We start from the raw sequence: 23,702 nt of genomic DNA on the forward strand, positions 1-23,702 counted from the left end.
CATCCACATCCCACCCCCACCCGCGCGCCCACTGCAGGCTGACAGCGCTAAGCAGGCGTAGAAGAGTCAGACCCCGCCACTCGCTGGGGGGGTTGGGGGGGTGGGGGGTGGTGAGGCGCCCGCTCCCGGCGGCCCAAGAGCTCAGGCCCCGCCCTCTCCCCCACCCCCACCCCCGCCCCTGCCGCACCACTTCCGGCAAGCGCTGCGCTGCTGGGGGGCGCGGGCGAGGATGGCGGCGGAGAGCGAGGCCAGTCAGGAGAGCGCCCTGGGCGCCTACTCGCCCGTGGACTACATGAGCATCACCAGCTTCCCGCGGCTGCCGGAGGATGAGCCGGCGCCCGCGGCCCCTCTGAGGGGCCGCAAGGACGAGGACGCCTTCCTGGGAGACCCCGATACCGGTGAGGCCCGCTGGCCCCGTCCCTGCCCCCTGGGACGTCCCTGGTCCTCCTTCATCTGCACGGAGCATCACCTCGAGCCTCCATCTCCCTAATTCATCCTCTTCCTCCTGGACCTCTCCCTTCTCCCTTGTCACTGTTAATTATCTGGTGGGGTTAGGAATGCGTTTCTGCCTTGGAGGCTTAGATGCGACAAAGGAGAACATGCCAAGGACTGCAGTAGGAGGGATTGGGGTTACCGCTTGGGAAGAACCAATTAATAAAGAAGGAATGTTGGAGGGGAGATCCTAAGGAACATCTGTGACCACCCACAAGAGGGCTTTTCTAGTCACAGAGAACAGGATAGGACTGCAGCAGGATAGATAGAGGCTAGGTCTTGAGAAGAACTTCCCCACAGCCAGGGATTGTGGGAAGGAGAGACCATGGGGAGAAGCTGAGAATCTCCTCATGTCCAGCGAGGGGTAAAGAGAATATGATTCCGTCTGTCTGCGAGTGATGGGTATTGGGAGACAGGGGGATGGACTGCCTGACCTCTCAAAGTCCTTGGGGACAGAGTGCCTTAGCTGCCCTGTGGATTACCTCATCCCTCCCCGAGCCATAGATCAGGCCGGAGTGTTAGTAAGGTACCCTGCCCCCTAGGAAGCAGGCTCCAGAATTTTTCTGTGTTCTCAGCTCTCTGCAGGGACTGCAAGGGGTGAGAGTAGGGAGGGAGGAGACAGGGCCTGGGGGAGACCTGAGGACTAGGAGCTCTCTGAGCATTTCTTCCCTAGTGCTCCCTCTCCTACCCATGTGGTCCAGCTCTATCCTCCCTTCCATTCTTCATCCTCCATCTCCCATCCCTGTTTCCCTCAACGTCACTTCCTGGCATTAGAGCATCCTTCTGCTTCACTCTCTCCCTCCCAGTGCCTATGCTTGAGCTCTCTCCCTTACCAGCCTGGCAGGTCCTATTTCTCTGGCCCAGCCCTCTCTATCCTGGCCCTTCTGTGGCTACTCCCAGCCTGACAGCCCCAAATTCTTTCCCCCTCCACAACTTTCTAGTCATCTGGCCTTGACCAGCAGCCTCTGCCAACCTGAGTAGACCATACCCTACTTAGAGGGGGAAATGAGGGAAGAGTGGGCACATTTATGGGCATCAAACATCAAAGCTGCAGATCACAACTTCTTTCCCAGAGGGAGTAGGCCTGGATCAGGAGGTAGCAGGGAGAGGAGTGGGAAGATGTGGCCTGGTAGATACCAGCCTGAAACCAGGTCCTTTATTCAGGAGTCAGGAGTGCCACGTCTGGTCCCAGCACTGCCTTGACTCACTGTGTGACAATGGGCACACCTGTCCTGACCTGGGCCTTAGTTTCTTCTTCCAGCTCAACTGGGAACGCCTATCTCTCCCAACCTAGAGATTGGAAACCCTGATATGTTTTCTCCTGGCTCCCTATAAATGTCTTAGCATTTATCAAAACCTGTGATTATTTATTTGTGCAATCATGTGATTACTCCATGTCTGTAAGCCCTATGAGGGTGAGATCGTGACTGTTCTGTTTACTGTCCTTTCTCCGCCATCCAGCACGGTGCTAAGCACTCAATAAAAATTGTTGAATGAATAAATGAATGAGAGAGAAGATCTCAGGATGAAAGAATGGCATGGGAGGAAGTTCTCAAACCTCAGGGAGTACCTTGGGGAGTTAATACAGGCTCTGCCCTCACCTGTACAAAAATCCAGCAGACACCCTGGTCACCTGAATTTCTGGGAACCTGTACCTTATGCCAAGGTTGTACACTAAGGTTCCAAAGACCTTGCCATCATACCTAGTCATTTCAGTGTAGTCATTTCAATGCCATGTCTCCCAGCACTACTTCCAAGCCCCAAGGCTCCTTTGGCCCCACTGGACCAGCCTGCTGGCTAACATGGCCTCCTATGTTCTCAACCTGGTGGTTCCTCCTAGTGGCACTGCCCCTTATCCTCTTATCTAGGACCTTGGTTGTGCCCAACTAGCCTCTAGCCTGCCACTCCCCAGAACCAAATGCCAGGCACCACACAGCTGGCCCTGTGGAAAACAGAGCTAGATGGTGACGACTCCAAGGCTGGGGAAATACTTTCTTTTCTCTCTTCTGAGTTCAAGGCCCATGTATTCCTCTCTCTCCCAGGGATCTGCTTCTAAATGTCCTGCAAGTGCCTTACTTTCAGCATGTTCTATGCTGAACTCATCATCTCTTCCCCATACACCTGCTCTTCCCCCAATGTCATTCTCAATTAATGACACTGCCACTCATCCAGTCTCCAGTGTAGAAGCCCAAGAGCCACCCATGATTCCCCCTCCCTCTCACTTCCAAATTGTGATCAGATGCTCTCTTTCCCCCTCCTAAATATCTTCCAAATTCCATCTCACCATCCCTGCCATCACCACTATAGACTAAGCCACCATCCTCTCTTACCCGTCTCACCTACAGGCTTCTAGTACTCTTCCTGCCTCTGCCTCTCCCCCGCCCCCCTAATCCCAATCCATCCACCACCCTGCACTTCTGATCGTGTCGCTGCCTGGTTCAAAAATCTTTAGTGATTCTCTCCTTAAGGGAGTAAGCAAGCCAGGGATGACCTCAGTCTCTAGCTAAGATCTCTCTCCTGAGCTTTAGACTTGCCAAGTTAACTCTGTTCAGGGTTCTTTTGTCATAAACTCAGCTAAAACTGAGCTACATCTAAAAAGAGAATTTTATTGGATAGTGTAACTTAAAAGGGCAGGGATGTGGGGCTTGAGGCATAGCTGCATCGAGGTGCCTAAAAAGGAATTGGCTTTTCTCCATCTTTTGCTTTGCCTTCCTTTGTATGGGCTTCATCTTCAGAAAGCCTCCTGTCTTGTGGAAGCAAGATGCCCCCAGCAGCAACAGGCTTACATCTTACCACCTTAGCAAGCTAGACAGAAAGAAATCCTTTCTCTTTTCCAATAGTTACTGGCAAAAGAACAAAGTTTGAGTCTCATTGGCCTGGTGCTGGTCACACATCTGTCCCTGAACCAATCAGTGTACAGAGGTGCTTGTTCTGATTGGCTAGGCCTAGGTCATATACATACTTACTCTGGTCAGGAATGAGGGAATGAAGAATAAGAGAGGGGAGATGGTGCGTTCTAAAAGAAAATTGAATGGGGAATGGTGTCTAAGCAGATAAAAATTAGATGCCTTCTAGGCCAGCTGCCTCCAGACCACTCCTGCTGGTATCCCACAAATTCAGAATAGCCAAAATTAAACTCATCATCTTTCTCCCAAAAGACTTGTTTCTTCTGATCCCAAACTAACCTTTTCCCAGTGTCCTGCTGTCACTCTTACATATCAGTAAAATCAATGGTATTATTGTCTCAGCACTTACACAGTAGGGTACTCAGTAAATATTTTTGTTGAATAAGTAAATAACTTAATGATTGACTGGTAGAATAAAAAGTCTTGAATAGATCCAACTCTGATGGGGCCATATCACCTTTACCTCCTGGCTCCTCATATCTGATTGGAGAAAACAGATTTAAGGACAAGTAGCTGGAAATATCAACTAGAATTAGCTTGTAAGTTTGGTTTTTGAGGGTGGAAACAGCTCCTGATGCCATGTGGAGCAATGGAAAGGAGGTTTTCAAGTTACATAGACTCTTGGTTCTGCCATTTATTCATTTTATTACCTTAAGCAGGCAATATCACCTTTCTCAGCCCCAGTTTCCTCATCTGAAAATGGAGAGAGTGGGCCTATCTCAAAGTTATGGGAACACTTCAATGAGGGAATGTATGTCAAGTGCCTGGTATATAGTCAGCATCAATAAATTTAAGTTTCAAAACCATTTCCTGCACTTTTGAAACCTCTGGGGGCCAAGGAGAGTTCTGTACCCACAATAGGTATTTAACATCTGTTTTGAATGAATTCTAGTTTTATTTACAGACTTTGTGGTGCTGGTGCTGAGGGTTAGAGGCAAGCATGATCAACTGAAGAAGGCTTCCAGAAGACAAGTTTCTTTTTTTAAACAAAAGTTTAAAAACAAATTACATGTTCATGGTGAAAAATAAAAGGGAACAGTGAGGAAAAGTAAAAGTCCCCTTCTCCATTACTATCTCCCTGAAGTTTTTCCTTTTTATTTAAATATAAATGTATTGATTTAAAAAAACAAAAGACATATATATGAGTAGTAAAAATTTCAAACAAAAACTTCTCCCACCCCATCTCATCCCCACCTTCAATATCTTTTCCCAAAAGTAACCACCTTAAATAATTTCTAAAAATTTCTCGCATATATCAGCATTTTATCCATATATGTATGGTTACTTATTTACACAATGGAGAGGAGAATGGATTATGGAGGACCTCAAACACCAGGTCAGGGAGCTTGGATTTTTATGTTGGCATCGGGGAACCACAATAATATTTTAAACAGGAAAATGTAACAGTCAATTTTTAATATTATCCCACAGACTTTTGTTTTTAATATTAGAAGTATTTATCTTATTTTTTGTGTGTGAGAGGAAGATTAGCCCTGAGCTAACATCTGTTGCCAATCCTCCTCTTTTTGCTGAGGAAGACTGGCCCTGGGCTAACATCAGTGCCCATCTTCCTCTCCTTTATATGGGACGCCGCCACAGCATGGCTTGGTAAGTGGTGTGTAGGTCTGCGCCTGGGATCCGGGCCTATGAATCCTGGGCTGCCTAAGCAGAGCGCGCAAACTTAACCACTACCCCACTGGGCTGGCCCCTATCCTACAGACTTTTAAAGAGGTTATACTCCTAGTGCATAGCAGCAGGTTCCCCCAAAATATTTATTGAATGAATGAACTTTTAAAAACACATTGTGAGTACAGCAAGGCATTAAGGCGAAGATACCAGGCTGTTTCTTTACTGTTCACAAACACCCAGGACCTTTAGGCCATTTAGAGACCTGGGTTCAAGGCTGATATGACCCAGAGGAGGGAAACTTTGGGATAGAAGACGGTCTCAGCCCTGGCCAAGGTGGAAAAGGAATGGAAGTAACTTTGAGTGCACACCTACAGGTGCCCGGTAGATATCGCCTCATGGACTCCTTGTACCCATCTGGCCGGTTAGGGACCAGTTCCATTATTAGGATGAGGAAAGTGAAGCTCATGACTTGAAGTGACTTGTCCATAGTCACCCAGCAAGAAAGTGGCTTTCAGGTCCCATCTGCCTACACTCTTACATCCTCAGATCCATTCCCCAGATAGCAGCCAAACAGATCTTTTTAAAACCAAAACAGATGGCTTCAACTTCTTGCTTAAAACTCTCCAGCGGCTTCCCATGGCTTTTAGGGTAAAATCCAAGCTTCTCACTGGGCCCATAAGGCCCAGTGCATCTGGCATAGCCTCCACCCCACTACTCTTTCCCCTTGCTCACTACACCGGAGCTACCCAGCCTTGATTATTTTTCCCTAATGCACGAAGCTCATTCCTACATTGTGGCCTTTACACCTGCTGTTCCTTCTTTCTGGAACATTCTAGACACTTACCCCTTGCTTGACATATGGCTGGCTCCTTCTCATTCCTTAGTTCTTAGCTTTAAAAGTCACCTCCAAAAAAATATAAAATAAATAAATAAAAGTCACCTCCAGGGGCCAGCTTGGTGGCATAGTGGTTGGGTTCGGTGTGCTCTGCTTTGGTGGCCCAGGTTCACTGGTTTGGATCCCAGGTGCAGACCTACACCACTCATCAAGCCATGGGGAGGTGTCCCACATGCAAAATAGAGGAAGATGGGCATGGATATTGGCTCGGGCCACTCTTCCTCAAGCAAAAAGAGGAGGATTGGCAACGGGTGTTAGCTCAGGGCCAATCTTCCTCACCAAAAAAAAAAAAAAAAAGTCACCTCCACTGAGAAGCCTTGCCTGATTTCCCCACCTAAGCAGCCCCCAACACACACCATTATTCTCTATCATCTCATCCTTCTTTTTCTTCATAGCACCTGCCACAACTTGTAATGATGTACTGTTTTGTTTACTTGTTCATTACCTTTTTCTTCCACTGGCCTGTGACCCCCAGGAGGGCAGGAACTGTCTGTTCCTTTCCCCTAGCATGTAGCATAGAGCCAGATGCATAGCAGGCCCTCCATATTTGTTGAATGAATGAATGGGTAACCGAAGCGAGGTTGGAAGCCAGAGTCTACACTCAGTTTAGGTAGCTGCCTCCTTGCACAGAAGGCTGGGCCCCCAGCTAGGGCAGGATCTGATTTCCAGGGAGGGCCCAACACCCGCCTCTCCAGGAAGTGTTCTCCATCCTGGGTCCCGGGAAATCTGGCCTAAGGGCGGGAATCCAGCCAGCCCCGCTGTCCAGCTGGGTTCCCTTCTTCCCAGCTAGACTGCCCTGGGGTATACTGGGGAGACTTTGAAGGTGAGCAGTGCTGTCTAGTGGGGTTTGTTTGACAGGAGTGGGGAGAGGGGGGACGTGGAATAGACCCACCTGGAGGGCGGGCCGGGCCGGGTAAGAGGCACCCAGACCGACCCCCAGCCGCCTGCAGACCCAGACTCCTTCCTGAAGTCGGCGAGGCTGCAGCGGCTGCCGTCGTCCTCCTCCGAGATGGGCAGCCAGGACGGGTCGCCTTTGAGGGAAACGCGCAAAGACCCATTCTCCGCGGCAGCGGCGGAGTGCTCCTGCCGCCAGGACGGGCTCACGGTCATCGTCACAGCCTGCCTCACCTTTGCCACGGGTGTCACTGTGGCGCTTGTCATGCAGATCTACTTCGGGGACCCTCAGGTAAGAGGAGGTGGAGGGGCAGAGGGAGGGAACTGGGGAGGAAGGAGTAAGAGGAGACAGTGGGAATTGGGGAATGGCTGTGGGGTGGAAGGGGGCCAGGAAATGGAAAGGGGAGAGGGTGGTGACATGAGAGAGGAAGGGACCTGATCAGGTAGGAGGCATTTGAGATAATGAGGGGAGTCATAGGGGAGAATCAAGAGGACAAGAGGGCAGAGCTCCCACCCCCAACCCCTGTTGAGGTTCCAGGTTTAGCAGGGGCCTCCTCCTGCCCCCACTTAGTCCCCTTTCCCCTCCCAGATCTTCCATCAGGGTGCAGTGGTGACCGATGCTGCCCGTTGCACATCGCTGGGCGTCGAGGTGCTCAGTAAACAGGGATCTTCTGTGGATGCAGCGGTGGCAGCAGCCCTGTGTTTGGGGATTGTGGCTCCGCACAGTTCTGGCCTAGGCGGGTAAGGAGCTCCCAGCTGTGGAGGTTGGGGTCTCCCAGGCCTACTTCTGTGTCCTGGTCTGTGTCCATGTGGAGGTCTTTAAGTTTGAGCAGAGGGGCAGCTGGGCCTCAACTCCTTGCATATGCTCTTTCTATACCCAATTTCACCCCTTCTTCTTTTATATAGAGTCAGAGGAGGTGTTTTCAGAAGTTTTTTTTTTTTTGGTGAGGAAGATCAGCCCTGAGCTAACATCCATGCCAATCCTCCTCTTTTTTGCTGAGGAAGACTGGCCCTGGGCTCACATCTGTGCCCATCTTCCTCCACTTTATATGGGATGCCGCCACAGCATGGCCTGACAAGCGGTGCATCGGTGCACGCCTGGGATCTGAACCCCGGGCTGCCAGCAGCGGAGCGCACGCATTTAACCGCTATGCCACGGGGCTGGCCCCAGCTTTTTTTTCTTTAACTGGGAAAAGGATTTTGTAAACTATAAAGTGAGGTGCACGGGTGGGACTATACTCTTGTTAAGGCAATGATACTTAAACTTTTAGGGTTTACAAATCTCTAAAACAAATCCCTATGAGTCTGATGAAAGCTATGGACCCTGTATCCTCCAAAAATACACCCCAGGCTAAGAACTGTTAAAACAGGGGTTACAAACTGGCCACCCATAGGCTATACCCAGCACACAGACTGGTTTGGTTTGCACACTTAAATTTTTTAAGGTTTGTTTGCTGTTGTTAAAAAGTTGAGGATTTTCATAAAAATCCAGTTTTCCAACATTTCTTGAACCTGGAGATACCTGGTAACACTGGTCTCATTCCCACATTCCCACATGGCTGCAATTATCTGGAGCTGAATAGAAGTTGCTTCTCATGATGCGGCTTGTGCTGTCCACTTTGCCACAGTACTTACCACTCCCTATTGTTCATCTGTCCTGCTTTCCTTATTATGTTACTTTGCTGCAAGCCAGCCATCTCAGATGCAACCCCATCTCAGATGGAAACAAACCACAGAAAAGGGACAAGCTGACCAAGTCCATATCTTGGCTCCTGCAAGACCAGCCCTCCAGGCCCTATCAAAGAAATCCCTCTTTCGGTTTTGCACAATCTGTCCTTATATAATTCAGTCCTGGGAGAGGGAGCGGGGGGCATACCAAGGCAGCAGGTGCAGGAAGCTGGCATCCGTCCAGCTGTGGTCTTAGGGGGCGGGGCAGAACATCCTGCTCTCCCAGTCTCTGGGTTTTCCCTAATCAGGGATTAAAGTCTCCAGTGACAGGCTGGAAGAGGTCCATGGACTCTGGGCCCCCAACCCTCTCGATTTCACTCCCTACCCTCATAGGGTGGCTGAGTCTCTGAATCCCTGCTGGGGAGGGAGCTCATCTGACTTCTGATGACAAACTGAGTCTACAGCTATCACCGTTGGGGGCTCAGGGGTGGCAGGTTAATTGTTCAGAGGGGTAACATCTTATCCTCACCCTCCCCCTTCTGTGTCTCTCCCAGTGGGGGCGTGATGCTGATACATGACATCCGACGAAACGAGAGCCACCTAATTGATTTCCGGGAGTCTGCACCAGGAGCCCTCAGGGAAGAGGCCCTGCAGAGATCCTGGGAGACCAAGGTGGGGACCCTGGTGAGAAGAGAGGGTCCAGGGGGATCTCCCTTCACTGCCCTTTTACTAACCCAAGCATACTTTGCTGAGTATTTACTATGGAGGTGAGGAAAAAAGTTAAGCAGGATGCTCTTAGGCTATGAGGGAGACAGGTAGCCCCCAAGTAAAATAATGAACCAAAAAGTCTAGATGGTTAATAATAGGCAATACAGCCACACCTTACTTCTCTGGCAACGTTGCCTATTTGGCACATGGGAAGGAAGAAAATAGGCCGCTGAGCAGCCTGAGATGTCACAAAGTTGCTGCACTGTAACACACATCTCACTCTAACCCTGTTGACTGTCACTTTCCCAGCCTACAACATAAGATTAGAGAGGAACTGCTAGAGGCAAACCCAGTATCCACTGAGAGCAAAGGAAGAAATAGAATAACTTGGAAAAATAGATATTTAGTACAGTGGCAAAAGCCAAACATGCATGATTTATCATAGCTCAGAGTAATGGTGGTGTGATAATGAAAAGGTTAAATGAAGGTCCCTTGTCCACTCTTTTAAAAGGCAGGGGTAGGTATAATAATCCAATGTAGACAGGTTTCCATCTAAATTGGTTATGTCCTGGCTCTTGAAAGAGTTTGCTTAATTTATAAATCCCTCGACTGTGATAGATAAAGGAGGCCTTTCTGTGTTTGCTGATAGGAAGTCAGGGAGATGGGAGGGATGTTTGCTGGGACAACCTGTCCCTCCTCTGGGATACTTGGCCTGTGTCTCTCCCCTGTGCCAGCCCCCCATCCCTGGCTTGGGGCTCTGAGGAGTTCAGCCCAGCCCCCCCCTTCCAGTGACCTGGTCTCCTCTCTCCCTCGCCTGCCCGCCTTGCCCAGCCTGGGCTCTTGGTGGGGGTCCCTGGAATGGTGAAGGGGCTACACGAAGCTCACCAGCTCTTTGGCAGGTAAAGATTCTCCCCTTAGGGACCAGGGGGCCCTACCTGCACCCCTCCTTGGGTGGCTTTCTCCTATCTTCCTGGATTCTTCCATTCCCAACTCCCCCTCCTAATATCCCCTTCCCTTGCCGGGAGTCTCCTTCCCAGGAACCCCCCGCCCCCCAGGACCCCTCCTCCTCCCCCCAGGACCTCCTCCACCCCCTGCTCTCCGGCCCCCCAGGCTGCCATGGTCCCAAGTCCTGGCCTTCGCAGCAGCTGTGGCCCAAGATGGCTTCAACGTGACCCATGATCTAGGTCAGTGGGGCCTGGGGGTGGGGGGAAAGGCATGAGGTTGATGGAGAATGGAGAGGGAACCTCTGAGATTGGGGGCCCAAACCAGAATGCACCTTTCTTCCAGTTTGCTCCTCAGATCCCCTCCCCACCCCATCCCACCATCACCGTTAGAGTCACCAGGAGGCAGACTCAAATGAGGGGATCTGGGAGGGGTCCATATACACCCTGCTTCCCCCATAATAGTGCTTAGGGCTGACCACTCAGCCCTCATCCACCCAGCCTATTGCGCATCTCAGCCGTCCAGTCCAGTCCTGGCACCCCCATCACAGACAGTTGTGGGAATTAAATAGGTCTGTTGTTCAGACCTATTAAATAGGTCCCGACCAGTCCTGGCACCCCCATGCCTAGCCTCTGGTCTGCCCGCAGCCCGTGCCCTGGCGGAACAGCCGCCACCCAATGCGTCTGAGCGCTTCCGAGAGATGTTCCTGCCGTCGGGCCACCCGCCACTACCTGGTTCACTGCTGCGTCGGCCTGACCTGGCCTCGGTGCTGGATGCGCTCGGCACCTCCGGCCCTGCTGCCTTCTACGCCGGTGGCAACCTCACCCTAGAGATGGTGGCCGAGGTGAGCCTGTGGGGAGCCCCATGCCCCAAAGGACGCTTGCAGGGACATCCCATGCAGGGAGGTCCTCTTCCCCCTTCTTTCCTTCCCTGTCTTTCTACATATATTTACTGGGGATTCTATTTACTTGAAATTTTAGAATTGACAAAACTAACCTCTGGTGATAGAAAGCAGATCAGTGGTTATAGGAGATGGGAGCGGTTGACTGGGATGCGCATAAAGAACCTCCTGGGGTGATGGAAAAGTTGTCTTGATTGAGAGAAGTACCTTTGGGCTCCCCAGGGCTGGTGCCAACCTCTCCAGAGGATCTCCTCTCCCTCCCAGGCCTGGTGGAGACCCATAATCAGCCTCAGCTTCCCTAAGCCCACAATCCCACCCTGCCCTTGGGTTTTTTAGGGACTGAGGGAAACACCTCCTTCACTGGTGACTATTGTGACTGGGAAGATTAATACAAGGGCTTACCAACCAACCTGAAATAGTCTTAGTCTGAGGCAGTAATGGGTTCTGAGAACAGGTGCCAGTAGTTCAAAACTCCTAATGGATAATTATGTTCAAGATAAGTTAACAGACCAATTCAGTGGCTCTCCCATCTGTGCAATGGGGCTGATAATATCTATCTCTGCCATACAGTTGTGGGAATTAAATAGGTCTTTCATTCATTCTATACTCACCTGCTCTGTGCCAGACCCTGTGCTGGGCGCTGGAGATATGGATGTGGTGATAGAAGTCCGTCTCAAATGGACTCAACTGGAAAGTCCAGCAGAGTACTGGCTTTAGATCTGCTGGGTCCAGGGGCTCCAACCACATTGTCAGGACTTGGTCTGTCTTTCTTTCTGTCTCATGACTCTACTTCCCTCTGTTTGAGTTCACTCTCTGTCAGATCCTTTCCACACCTGCTCCCTACCAGCCATCCTTCCAGCAAGCCATCCTAGAGAAAGAGCATGTCTCATTCCAGTAGTTCCAGCAGAAGCCTCAAGGTTGTCTTATTGGCCTGTTACAGGTCTCATGACTATTCCCAAACCAATCACTGTGGCACAGAAAAGGAATGCTCTAATTAGCCAGACCTGGGTTGTGTATCCTCTACTGGAGGTGGAGAAGGGGATGAAGGAGACTAACAAAGACCATCAGAGCTTTAAAAGAAAAAAACCCAAAGTTGAGTTTATTAGCTTATCAGACAAAGGAACACACACCAGCCAAGAGATTCAATGTGTAGTTCACTGAGGGTAGATTAAAAGTCAGGGGTTTTAAGTACTAAAAAATACTGAAAAAAGGGAATGGATTCCTAGTGGTTATGCTAATAAGTATTGAAAATTAGCACGCTGGATAGGATGGAATGAGCCCATCGGTTTGTACAAGATTGGTTCATTGCTTGGTTACGTCCAGTAAGGGTCATTCCTACCAGGGTCATCCAGAGTTCATGGTTTTGGAGTGGCTTTAGTTGGTTGTAGTGAAATGCAGAATTCAGTTTTGATATCTCACAGGCAAGTGCTGCCGTAAGTGGAAAATCTTCCTTTTATATAGGCAGAGAGGGCAGTACATGCAAACACATGGAGTTATGCGTTTAGGGACCGTAGGTCACTCTGGGTGGCTGTACAGAGCTCATTGGGGAATAGCAGGACATGAGGTAGGAGAGGTAGGCAGGGGCCAGATCACAAAGGGCCTTGAATACCAAGCTAAGGAGGTCATTCATAGAATGTACCTAGCACAATGTCTGGCTCATAGAAGGTGCTCAGTATTAGTGCTTTTTCCCCTTCCTTTTTTCTGGAGTATCCAGGGCTGATGGGATCCCTAAAGGCTATGATAGGAGTTGCAGAAGGCACAAAAATTATAAACGCCTGATCTGTCTGTGATCCAAACATATATGATAGGCCAAGCCCTATTGTACCACATGCTCAGAGTATGGTGTGTGGCTCACAGCAGTGGTGGGATCATTCTCTCCCCTCCAGGCTCAGCACGCAGGGGGTGTCATAACTGAGGAGGACTTCAGCAACTACAGTGCCCTCGTGGAGAAGCCTGTGTGTGGCGTGTACAGAGGTGACCTCTCCCCCAGCTCCCAGGGTCCCTACTCAAGAGAAGCCTCCCAGTCCATGGCCATATCCTTTTGGCCTAGAGACTCCTCCCCATTCCACAGGAGAGAAAGTGAGGCAATGAGCTGCCTGGGCAGCCAACTGTTGAAGCAAGCCAGAGCCATCCTACCTTCTGAAATAGTCATGGGGTCAGTTACTCCAAGTATTTAGGATATGAGGAGAGAGGTCTGGTCAAAGGCTCAGGCCTGGAAGTTGGGATTCTGGCCATAGGTTTTCTTGATTTGGGCACTGTGTTCCCTCAGCCCCCCTCTCACTGCTCTGTACTTCCTAAGAAGAATTTGTAAGACCAACGTCCATCCAAGCTTCAGGTTAGAACAAACCTTTCAAGACAATCATAGACCCAGCCCCTCATTGTACCGAAAGGAAACTGAGGCCCAGGGAGGGAATGGAACTTAACCTGCCAAACTCAAAATCAATAAGGAACCCAGAAAGCCAAGCTTATGACATGGATGAAGTCCATGTTTGCTGAACCCAAAGTGGTATGTTCCTGGGTCCCTCAGAAGAGTCTCAGGTTCTCTCCTCTAGGAGGCCCAGATCACTTCAAGGCCCAGAAGAGGCTGCCTCTGAGTTCAGGTTTCCAAGCCTCAGTCTCCAGCCTGATTCCTCTGCCAGAGGCTGTGGTATATGGAACAGAGGAAGAACATAGCTTTGGAGCCAGGAAGACCTGGGTTTGAGTACTAGCTGTGCCATCACCTTGAACAAATTACTTCCCACTCTGAGCCCTCATTCCCTCCTTAAAATGAGATAATAATAGTACCTACCTCTTAGGATACCCGTGAGGATTTGATGAGATGATGTTAGAGTTGCCCTGATCAGAGTGGGCACTGGGTGTATTTGATTTTCCATCTCCCCTTCCCAGCCTGAGTTCTCTTGGCAATGCCAGTACCTTGAGTACTCTGGGTTCCCCTTGTCTCCTGTAACCTAGGACCAGCTGCCTCTCTCTGCCTCAGTTTCCTGACCTGTAAAATTGGGATGATAACAGTACCCATTGTGAGGATTAAATGAGTTAATTAGTTAATGTTAGTGTCATGTTTCAGGTATTATTATTATTCCTTTAATGTCCAAACCTCTAATAACAGGGACCTCGAGTAGGAAGAGGAGGTTGCTGCTCCCAAGAAATTTTGGGGGTGGGACCATAGGGGCCTTGAAAAGTATCCTGGCCTGTGGGAGGAGCTGAAAGGAGGCACATGATGGACCAGGAATCTGGACATCTGGATACCTGTCTCTGCTCTGCCAAGGGACTGCAGTGTGACTCTGGGCAAATCATGGTCCTCTTGAGCCTTAGTTTCCTCGTATGCAAGAGCACACTAAAGACTAGTGTTCTGGGTTGAGTCCTGGCCCCGTGAACTTGAGTGCATCCCTTTGCCTCTCAACGCTTTGTCTCTCAATGCAGTTTCCCTATCTGATGAGCGGGTTTGGTGCAGTGGTCTCAGTCTGTGTGATGGTGGGATGTGGAGATGCCTTGACCCCTCCCCTGCCATCTGGTCATTTCCTGTCCTTTCAGGCCACCTGGTTCTCAGTCCCCCACCCCCGCACACGGGCCCTGCCCTCATCAGTGCTCTCAACATCCTTGAGGGCTTCAATCTCACCAGCCTGGTGTCCCGGGAACAGGCTCTTCACTGGGTGGCAGAGGTAAAGCTGATTCCCCCACCCCACCCTGGATCTGGGGATACCGGAAGTGAGGGGATGGGGTACTGCCATGGGGCAGGACTAAATCACCTCCAAGTTTTCTCACACATGAGGATCCTGGGTGTGGGTGCTGGGGTGGGCCTGGGAGCCTCTTCCACACCCCAGCTCTGTTTTCAGACACTGAAGATTGCATTAGCCCTGGCCAGCAGACTGGGAGATCCCGTCTACGATTCTACCATCACTGAGAGCATGGATGACATGCTCAGGTGGGTCCTGGGACAAGACCCTGGGGACTGCAGAGGTGGTGCAGGGTGTGGGAGAAGGATCAGGTGAAAAGCAGCTGGTAGAGCAATAAGGCCTGAAGTCCCAAGTCAATTTCAGCTCAACCCCAACTCACAGTGTGACACAGTGGTTGCCTCTCCTTGTACCTCAGTTTCCCCATCTGTACAATGAGTTGGTCTACTTCATATGGCTGTCAAATTTTTTTGACCCTAGCAGGGCACCTGCATCTGTTCCCCGTTTTGAGTGGAAAAAGAAAGCCTAATAACAATAATAACAGTCTCCAAGCAAATACTGGAAGTGGTGGAGATTTTGATTATAATGTATCTACATTAGCAGCATAACACAGTAGGAAGACTGTGGACTCTGGTCAGACTAACTCAGTTCAAATCCCAGCATCACCATCCACTAGCTGTGCAGCCTGGACAAGTCATTTAAACTCTCTAAGTCTCAGTTTCTACAAGGCGGCCTGATAGTAATGGTGCCAGCCTCAAGAGGTCGTGGTGGGGACTAAACACATGCAAAGCACTTAGCACGTTGTCTGGCACATAGTGTTCAACAAATATCATTATTATTATTAATTGGCAATAGGGGTGAGAATGGTTACTATTTAACTGCTACTATAACTGACTTAAAGGCCAGCTAAGGGAAAATCAGAAGCCAAAAATATAGTTCATGTGAATTTGTATTGTTACTCAGACAACCCTCTATGAATTAAATTGGAAATGATGAGACTAAACGACAGCTTATAATTAAAAAGCAACAAGAGCAGCAACCAAAAACAACAATCAGCTCAAGGTCACAAGGATGAAGGCTAAAAACCAAGCCTCCCCCCGCACTCACCCATCCAAGCCACTTGAAACAAAGTCCTCCACACCTTCTCTGTGTGACCACCAGCCTTTGTGCTTGGAAACTGAGTGAATGTCTTCAGTAATCCTTGGTAACTTGCCATTCTCTAATCAATTAGAACAACCAAACTAACAATTATTAAGTAAGAAACCTCAGTTGAACTTTAAAAAGTCTGGAGATTGCATGTTGTTTTCAAGATCAATAAAAATTTAGCTCTGAAACACACACACACTCCTATATTAAACTCATTCAAGTAATTCATCCAATAAATACTTAGTAAGAGCTTACTATGTGCCAAGTCCTCCTGTGCCTTGAAAAAATAATTCTAATAGCAAGTAAAGATCCCTGTATACAAAACCCTCCCCTGACTAAACTCGTAATAAAACTTTAGTTCTGGACTACAAACGTTCGATTAAATGAATTCAGTTTGTTCATTTAAAACAAATATTTTCTGAGTGTCCACTATGCCCTAGGTACTTTCATAGAAAGAATTAAGTGAGGGGGCCAGCCCGGTGGCGCAAGCGGTTAAGTGCGTGTGCTCTGCTGCAGCGGCCTGGGGTTTGCCGGTTCAGATCCCAGGCACATACCCATGCACCGCTTGTTAAGCCATGCTATGGCAGCATCCCATATAAAGTGGAGGAAGATGGGCACGGATGTTAGCCCAGGGCCAGTCTTCCTCAGCCAAAAAAAAAAGAGGAGGATTGGCAGATGTTAGCACAGGCTGATCTCTTCACAAAAAAAAAAAAAAAGAATTAGTAAAGTCAAGTAACTAAAAGACTCCTGATTCAAACATGAAATAAATTAAAAATTGGCTCTAGAAGAGAATCTGAATAACACCTGAATAAATTCATTCTGTTCAACAACTATTTCCTGGATATTTCCTATTTGTTAGGAATAAGTGAACTTCTGTTCTCACAGACCTGGTAGTCCAGTGTGGGAGGCAGATGTTAATCAAATAATTGCACAAACAGACATCACAAAATGTGGTAGGTGGGATGTAATGAGAACCTGTTGTGTGTTCATCTCCTACCCCTTGTCTTTTCAGCAAGGTAGAGGCTGCCTACCTCCGGGGCCACATCAATGACTCTCAGGCAGCCCCTGCCCCACTCCTGCCTGTCTACGAGCTGGACGGGGCTCCCACTGCTGCCCAGGTGCTGATCATGGGCCCTGATGACTTCATTGTGGCCATGGTCAGGTATGCCAGCTCAGACTCAGAACCTGGCACAAGGGATCATCTGGACCAGGAAGGCGGTGGGGGTTGGTTGGGAGTGAGGGCGGGCTCAGGGCTCACCTGGCCCCAACCTCGGCCCCCAGCTCCCTGAACCAGCCCTTTGGCAGTGGCCTCATCACCCCCTCGGGGATCCTGCTCAACAGCCAGATGCTGGACTTTTCCTGGCCCAACAGGACTGCTAACCACTCTGCACCCAGCCTGGTAGGGCCTTGCTTCCCTCCTCCCCTGGGGACCCTGAGGCTAGGTAGGAGGTGCAGCAGTGTGGCTGCCCCTCCCTCCCTACTTCCTCTAGCAAATTCTATTATAAAGAAAAGGAGCCTAAACAAGGTGTCCACTTCATCCCCAGCTCAAGTCTGGGGCTTGAAGCCTGGTGGATCCAAGGAAACTCTGTCCCATTCTATCACTGTCTCACTGTAACCTAGGGAAAATCTTGCCCCCTCTCTGGCCCTCTGTTTCTTCACCTTGGCAATGAGGATATTGGCTCCCATTTGATGCTTTGGGCACTTTTTAGCATTGGTAGTCTATGACTGCGTGATGCTGAGCTGATGGGGCTCAGCCCTATTTTTGGGCACCAAGGGAGACCCAAGGAGAAAGATAGGAATTATTGTCTGTTTGGAGACCAGCACTCTTACACCCTGCAAGCTGGGGTCCCAGCAGGAAAAAGACAGATAGAGGTGACCAGGGTGGAGATTATCCTGTTCTTCCCCATAGCCATCTTTCTTGGCTTGGTCCCCTCTTCTGTCACCCATAGCAGCCCCATAATTCGGTGGGTCCACTCCCCACCTCAGTTATCCAGGAGCCCTTCCCATTTCATGACAGCAAATTATGGCCGGGGAAGGGGCTGGTCTCCCATGAAAACTGGGCCTATGGAAGATGCAGGGGAGGGAGCAAGGTTGGAAGAGTGGTGGAGTAGCCCTTTCCTGTCTTTCCCCACCTCTTATCCCCCTTGTGGTCTCTGTCCTCTGACAACAGGAGAACTCGGTGCAGCCAGGGAAGCGGCCATTATCTTTCCTGCTGCCCACTGTGGTCCGGCCGGCAGAAGGGCTCTGTGGGACCTACCTCGCCCTGGGGGCCAATGGAGCTGCCCGGGGCCTCAGCAGCCTGACCCAGGTGAAGTTTCCCCCTTAGGAGGCCTTTTGTGGCCAGGAGCCAAGCCATGGCCTGGGCTGCAGATGCTCCTCGTGTCTCTGGCTTGTTCTCATCCTTTACTCACGCAGCAAACATGGGCTGAAGCTGCTTTGTGCGAGGCCCATCCTGGACACGTGGGGCATGGACTGCACTGTTTCTTAGCAAAAATGGAGCCCTGAAGCTCCCTGTCTTCCCAGGTTGCAGGGGAAATTTCAGGGCCAGTAGAATTGAGAGGTGATAGAGCATCTGGGCTGTCTGCGTTCTGTCAACCTCAAGTTCCATCATGCTTCTACTCAGCATCTGAATAGACAAGCAGCCCTCTTAGGGTCTGATTTTGAAAGAAAGGGCCTGCTACTCTTCAAAATGCCTCACGACAATTCCATGAACGTCTTAAGCACCTGATATATGTGCCAGGCACGTACTTTGGAATTGTTAACTCTGGTGAGTTAACAAACCTGAGCTTTGGAATCAGACACCCTTGGGTCCCAGCTCAAGTGCTGCCAAGTTCCACCTATGTGATGCTGGAGAATTCACTTAACCTCTCTGAACCTCAGTCTCCTCATCTGTAAAATGGAGATAATAACAACAGCTAACATTTTTGGAGTTTTTACTAAGTGCTGGGCACAGTGTTACATGTGTTAACCCTTTTAACCTTCCCAACTTTGGGAGGAATCCTTATTTCTATTTTATAGAAGAGGAAACTGAAGCCCAAAGAGGTTAAAAAGTTAGATCTGGTTTAGTAAGAAAGGGCAGGCACTTTGGTTCCAGAGCCTACCCACACTCCTAACCACTAAGCTAAAAGTCCCCACATCGCACCCTAGACCACCCCCAGCTATTAACCCTGACCTGGCCAGGGAAAAGAAAGGAGAGCCCTGGAGTGCATTAAAGTAGACTGGATGTTAGTGGTGCCTCTTCTCTGGCTCACTCTTAACTCTGGAGTGAATCACTTTCCTTCTCTGGCCCTCGGTTTCCCCTCTGTGAAATAGGGACAGTCATCACAGGCTTGCCTGTCTTCTGGGACTGTTGAGAGGCTCAGATGACACCCCTGGTATAAGGGTTCTAAAGATTAAACAGTCTGGACCAGGGGTAAGGGCTGTGGAGTCCTGAACCCCTAGCTCTGGGACAGCCCTGACTTCTGCCCCTTGGCTGCCCCCAGGTTCTGCTGAATGTCCTGACCTTGAACCGGAACCTCAGTGACAGCCTGGCCCGTGGCCGCCTGCACCCGGACCTGCAGTCCAACCTCCTGCAGGTGGACAGTGAGTGCAGAGCAGAGATCTCCATGGGGTGGGCACAGGGCTGGGTGGAGAAGGGGGCTCCTCCCTAGGGTGCCCCTGCCTCGACCAGCACCAACTCCCTGCCAGTGAAGGTTTGGTTTCTTTCAACCAACTCCTATTGGAACGTGAAAGATCTGGGGATTGGAACCAGTCCTGCCATTTCCTGACTGTGTGGCCTTGGGAAATTCATGTCTCCACTCTGAGCCTTGTTTGTCTCATTTGTAAAATAAGATATAGTTGTTAATTTTACAAACCATTCATTCAGCAATTTGTATTGAATACCTACTGTGTGCCAGGTGTTATCCTAGGTTTTGAGGATACTGTGTTTACAGGCAGACAGGAAAATAAATAATCAAAGAAATATGAGAAAGCACAATAAATGTCCTGCAGACATTAAAACAGGATGATGTATAGGACTGACGATGATGGGGGAAGACTTCTCTTTGGTGACATTTAAGCTGAGATCTGAAGAGTGAGAAAGAGCCCAGCATGCAAAAAACGGGCGGGTTTTTTAGGCCATGGGAACAAATGCAAAGAACTCGGGGCAGGAATAGGCTTGGCATGTTTTAGGAGTAGAAATGAGACTAGAGTGAGTGAGGGTGAGATGAGATCAGAGCGGCTGGCAGGGGCCAGATCATGGACCTTATAGATTATAGTGAGGAGATGGACTTTCCTCTAAGAAGGACAAGTGCTTAATTTTGGACACAGCTTAACTTTGTAACTGGGAAAGTATGTGCACCTTTGAGGAGTTTTTATTACAATCGACAGTATGTGATGCTAGTCCAAAGGGCATACTGAATTGAATGAGACATGGTCCTTGCTTGCTCAGAATCATTTTCCCCATTTTACAGATAAGGAAACTGACACCCACAGAGATTATAAACTAGTCAAAGATCAACCAATAAATGGCAGAACTGAGATTAGAACATGTACCTGGCTGATACCAAAGACTCAGTTCTTTACTGTATGGCTCTTTTTTTTTTTTAAAGATTTTATTTATTTTATTTTTTCCCCCCAAAGCCCCAGTAGATAGTTGTATGTCATAGCTGCACATCCTTCTAGTTGCTGTATGTGGGACTCGGCCTCAGGATGGACGGAGAAGTGGTGCCTCGATGCGCACCCGGGATCCGAACCCGGGCCACCAGCATTGCAGTGCGCGCACTTAACCACCAAGCCACAGGGCCGGCCCCTGTATGGCTCTTGATATCTCCTGGACTGAAGCATGTTAGGAGCCACAGACCTAGATCCTCAGTCACACTCTGTAGTTGGCCAGTGACACTTTGGATCCCAGTTGATGGATGATGAGGCTAAGTCCTTGAAAATGAATTTTGCTCAACTAATATCTTTTGGTCTCTATTGAATATGAGGTTCTGTGCTAAGCTATTTGGAGGGACGTGGCTCATCCTAGCCTTTCCTTGAGGGACTCACAGTCCAAGACAGGGATATGAGGAGTGGAGGCTTGGCAAAGGGAAAGTTATCCACCTAAGGGCTCTGGGAGGCTTTATGGAGGAGGTGACAACTGTCTGGGCCTTGAAGTATGAGCAAGAATTTGGCATGTGGAGGTAAAGAACGTTCTGGACAGGGGAACAGCCTTGGCAAAAGCCAGAAAGAATGGCTCGGAGAGCAGCCAGGACTAGAGACATGGTTTCCCAAACTTCAGAATTTATCTAGCCCCTTCATGACTTTTGCCACATTTGCACACCATCTAAACCATTATTTATATAATCTGTGTCTATAAATGGACGTCCTTTTAAATCTAAATGTATTTTAAAAGTAAATCTTATATCATAATCACAAATGGAAAAACAGCATCATTTGCCACAAATAGACAATAAATAGCTTTAAAAAGTCAAATGTTTTTAGGTTTTAGTTAGACAGTGTTGCCCCCAGAAGGCTCTGAAGCCTGCTGTCTCTGTTAAAGAAGGAGATTAGAAATGTTAGAGACCAGACTGAAACTTAGTCCTTGCTATTATTGAAAGTGAACCACAAAGGGAATACATTTCCAACTCGGTGATTTAATGCTATTCAATGTTGTGTCTTTATCTCAAGAACTACCACAAATCATCCTACTTAAGGAAATAAGAAGACCAGATCTTTGTTGAGGAGAAGTGGAAGGTGAGGTTACAGGGCTTGTCATGGAGGTCCATGTTAAGATGCATGGACTTTATCCAATTGAGTAGGGGAGGGATATGACCTGATTTGTTTCATGTGGAGGAGGTGGACTGAAGGGAGCAGAACTTAAGTAGGGAAAATACAAGAAGCACCTGGGATAATGGCTCAGGCAAGAGATGATGAGGACCTGAATTTATACAAGAGGATGGGGATTTGTTCATTTATCCAGTAAATACTTGCTTAACATTTACTATGTCCTCACCCTGTTCTAGGCACTGGGGATCAATAGGGAACAAGACAACATCCCTGCCTTCAAAAAGTTTATAATCTAGTGGAGGGAGACACGGTAAATAAATAAATAAATACAGGTAGCATTAAGTACTTAAAGAAAACAAAGCAAGGTAAAGATAAGAGGGGCTGCTGTTTTAGATAGTGGTCAGGGAAGTTCTCTTTGAAGACTGGAATGAAGTGAGGGAGCCAGTTTGAGATTATATAGGAGGAGAGCATTCCAGGCAGAGAGAACAGCAAGTGCAAAGACCCTGAGGTAGGAGCATGTTTGGCCTACTTGAGGAACAGCATGGAGGCTAGAGCAAAGTTAAGCAAGGGAGAGAGTGGAAGGAAGTGAGGAGAGGAGTTTAGAGAGGTAGCAAGATACCAGATGCTGTTGGGCCTTAGTGGCCTTGGTAAGGACTTTGGATTTTATTCTAAGAGTCATCAAAGATATCGTAGAGTTTTGAGTAGGGGAAGTGACATGATCTGACTAATGGTTTATAAGGATCCCTTTGGCTGCTGTGTGAATGGGCTGTAAGGAAGGCAGTATTGGAAGCAGAAAGACCAGTTAGTGGGCTGGGCTATGCAGTAATCCTGGCAAGTAATGATGGCGGCTTCGGAGATAAGACCCCAAAGCCCTTTTCCCAATATTAAGAATGATCGTATATTAATGATCACTTACTGTATGCAAAGCTCTGAGCTCAGTGCTTCCTGTGTATTATCAACAACTTCTTATAGTAGGTTCTTGTGTAATCCCTATTTTATACATGAGGAGACAGGCTCAGAGAGGTAAAGCAATTTGTCTGAGGTCATACAGCTCCTCAGTGGAGCACCCAAGACCAGGACTCAGGTCTGTCTATAGGTCTCCTGAGCCAGTGCTCTGAACATTCTGAATGTGTATATGTTGGGGGATGGTTTTCAGGTGAGTTCACAGAGGAAGAGATTGAGTTCCTGGAAGCCAGGGGTCACCACGTGGAGAAGGTAGATGTCTTATCCTGGGTCCATGGCAGCCGGAGAACCAACAACTTCATCATCGGTGTGAAGGATCCTCGGAGCCCAGATGCAGCTGGAGCCACCATCCTGTAGAGCAGTGGGGCGGAGCGGGGGTCTCTGCTCCCCCCCTTTGCATGTTCCTAGAGTCCCTCCTTCTCCAAGGTTTGGTCTCAGGTGGACCCCAGGGGTGCTCCAATCAGGGGCCAGAGGGGATGCTTAGCAAACCCTATCGCAGAGTAACTGGAAAATTCTCCATCCGGAGGCTGCTGGTGGTGGTGGTGGTGGTGGTGGTGGTGGTGATGGTAAGTGTCAGTGTCTACAACCAGGCAGGCAGGACCTTGAGGAGTCAGACTGTCTGTCCGTCTGTCTCCTTTCCCTCAGCCATGCTGGCCCTGAGCTTAGGGATGTGCTTGCAAACCCTTCTCGAGGATCCTCACAACCCCAGCCTCTCCAGCTGGCCTGACCTGGGCCTCATCTTCCAGCTCCCTTCTCCTGTCCCCAGCCTCATTTCTTAAAGGACTAGGATTTTTTTAATGGACCATCCTGGGGAGAGGGTGCTCCTCTCCTTCTCCCACCAGGTTGAGGCGGGGGTCTTGCATCTGGGGGCCTCAGGGTATGAGGTAGGGGTGGGGGTGGGGACCAGCTCAGGGGCTTCCATTTGCAAAGGGGAATTAAAGAAAGAATATTGCTTAACTGTGGCTCTGGCTTGCTTTGTCTTTGGCTGTGTTGGGAGTGGGAGTGAGAGAAGAGACCTTGGCTCACCCTGTCCCAGGAGCCATGACTCCAGGGCAAGCTGGAGTCGATTTTGTGGGGGTCATAATAATATCTGCCATCTATCCAAGACTTGCACTAATAAAAATAATTAATAACAATAA

At 49.2% G+C, this 23,702-nt stretch overlaps 1 protein-coding gene across 5 annotated transcripts; it reads left to right on the forward strand.

Annotated features, from left to right (window-relative positions):
* The first annotated feature begins 198 nt into the window (after window positions 1-198).
* On the forward strand, window positions 199-23,446 carry GGT7 (gamma-glutamyltransferase 7). Of its 5 annotated transcripts, XM_087445362.1 has the most exons (16): window positions 200-398; window positions 6,873-7,108; window positions 7,406-7,557; window positions 9,039-9,168; window positions 10,024-10,091; window positions 10,303-10,376; window positions 10,782-10,978; window positions 12,922-13,009; window positions 14,567-14,694; window positions 14,869-14,957; window positions 16,865-17,014; window positions 17,134-17,251; window positions 18,023-18,160; window positions 19,335-19,434; window positions 21,502-21,567; window positions 22,757-22,901. In XM_087445362.1, the coding sequence occupies exons 1-15, from the start codon at window positions 230-232 to the stop codon at window positions 21,552-21,554; spliced, it is 1,890 nt and encodes a 629-aa protein (XP_087301488.1). In that variant the 5' UTR covers window positions 200-229; the 3' UTR covers window positions 21,555-21,567; window positions 22,757-22,901. The 5 variants fall into 5 exon arrangements, with proteins under 5 accessions (XP_087301490.1, XP_087301488.1, XP_014643005.1 ...); XM_087445364.1 differs by lacking the exon at window positions 21,502-21,567 and having other exon boundaries at window positions 199-398; window positions 9,039-9,156; window positions 19,335-19,427; window positions 22,757-23,446; XM_014787519.2 differs by lacking the exon at window positions 21,502-21,567 and having other exon boundaries at window positions 22,757-23,446.
* The last annotated feature ends 256 nt before the right edge of the window (window positions 23,447-23,702 follow it).

This window comes from Ceratotherium simum, chromosome 21 (assembly GCF_057802395.1).
Source record: "Ceratotherium simum simum isolate JZ-2026a chromosome 21, ASM5780239v1, whole genome shotgun sequence".
NCBI classification, from domain to species: domain Eukaryota; kingdom Metazoa; phylum Chordata; class Mammalia; order Perissodactyla; family Rhinocerotidae; genus Ceratotherium; species Ceratotherium simum.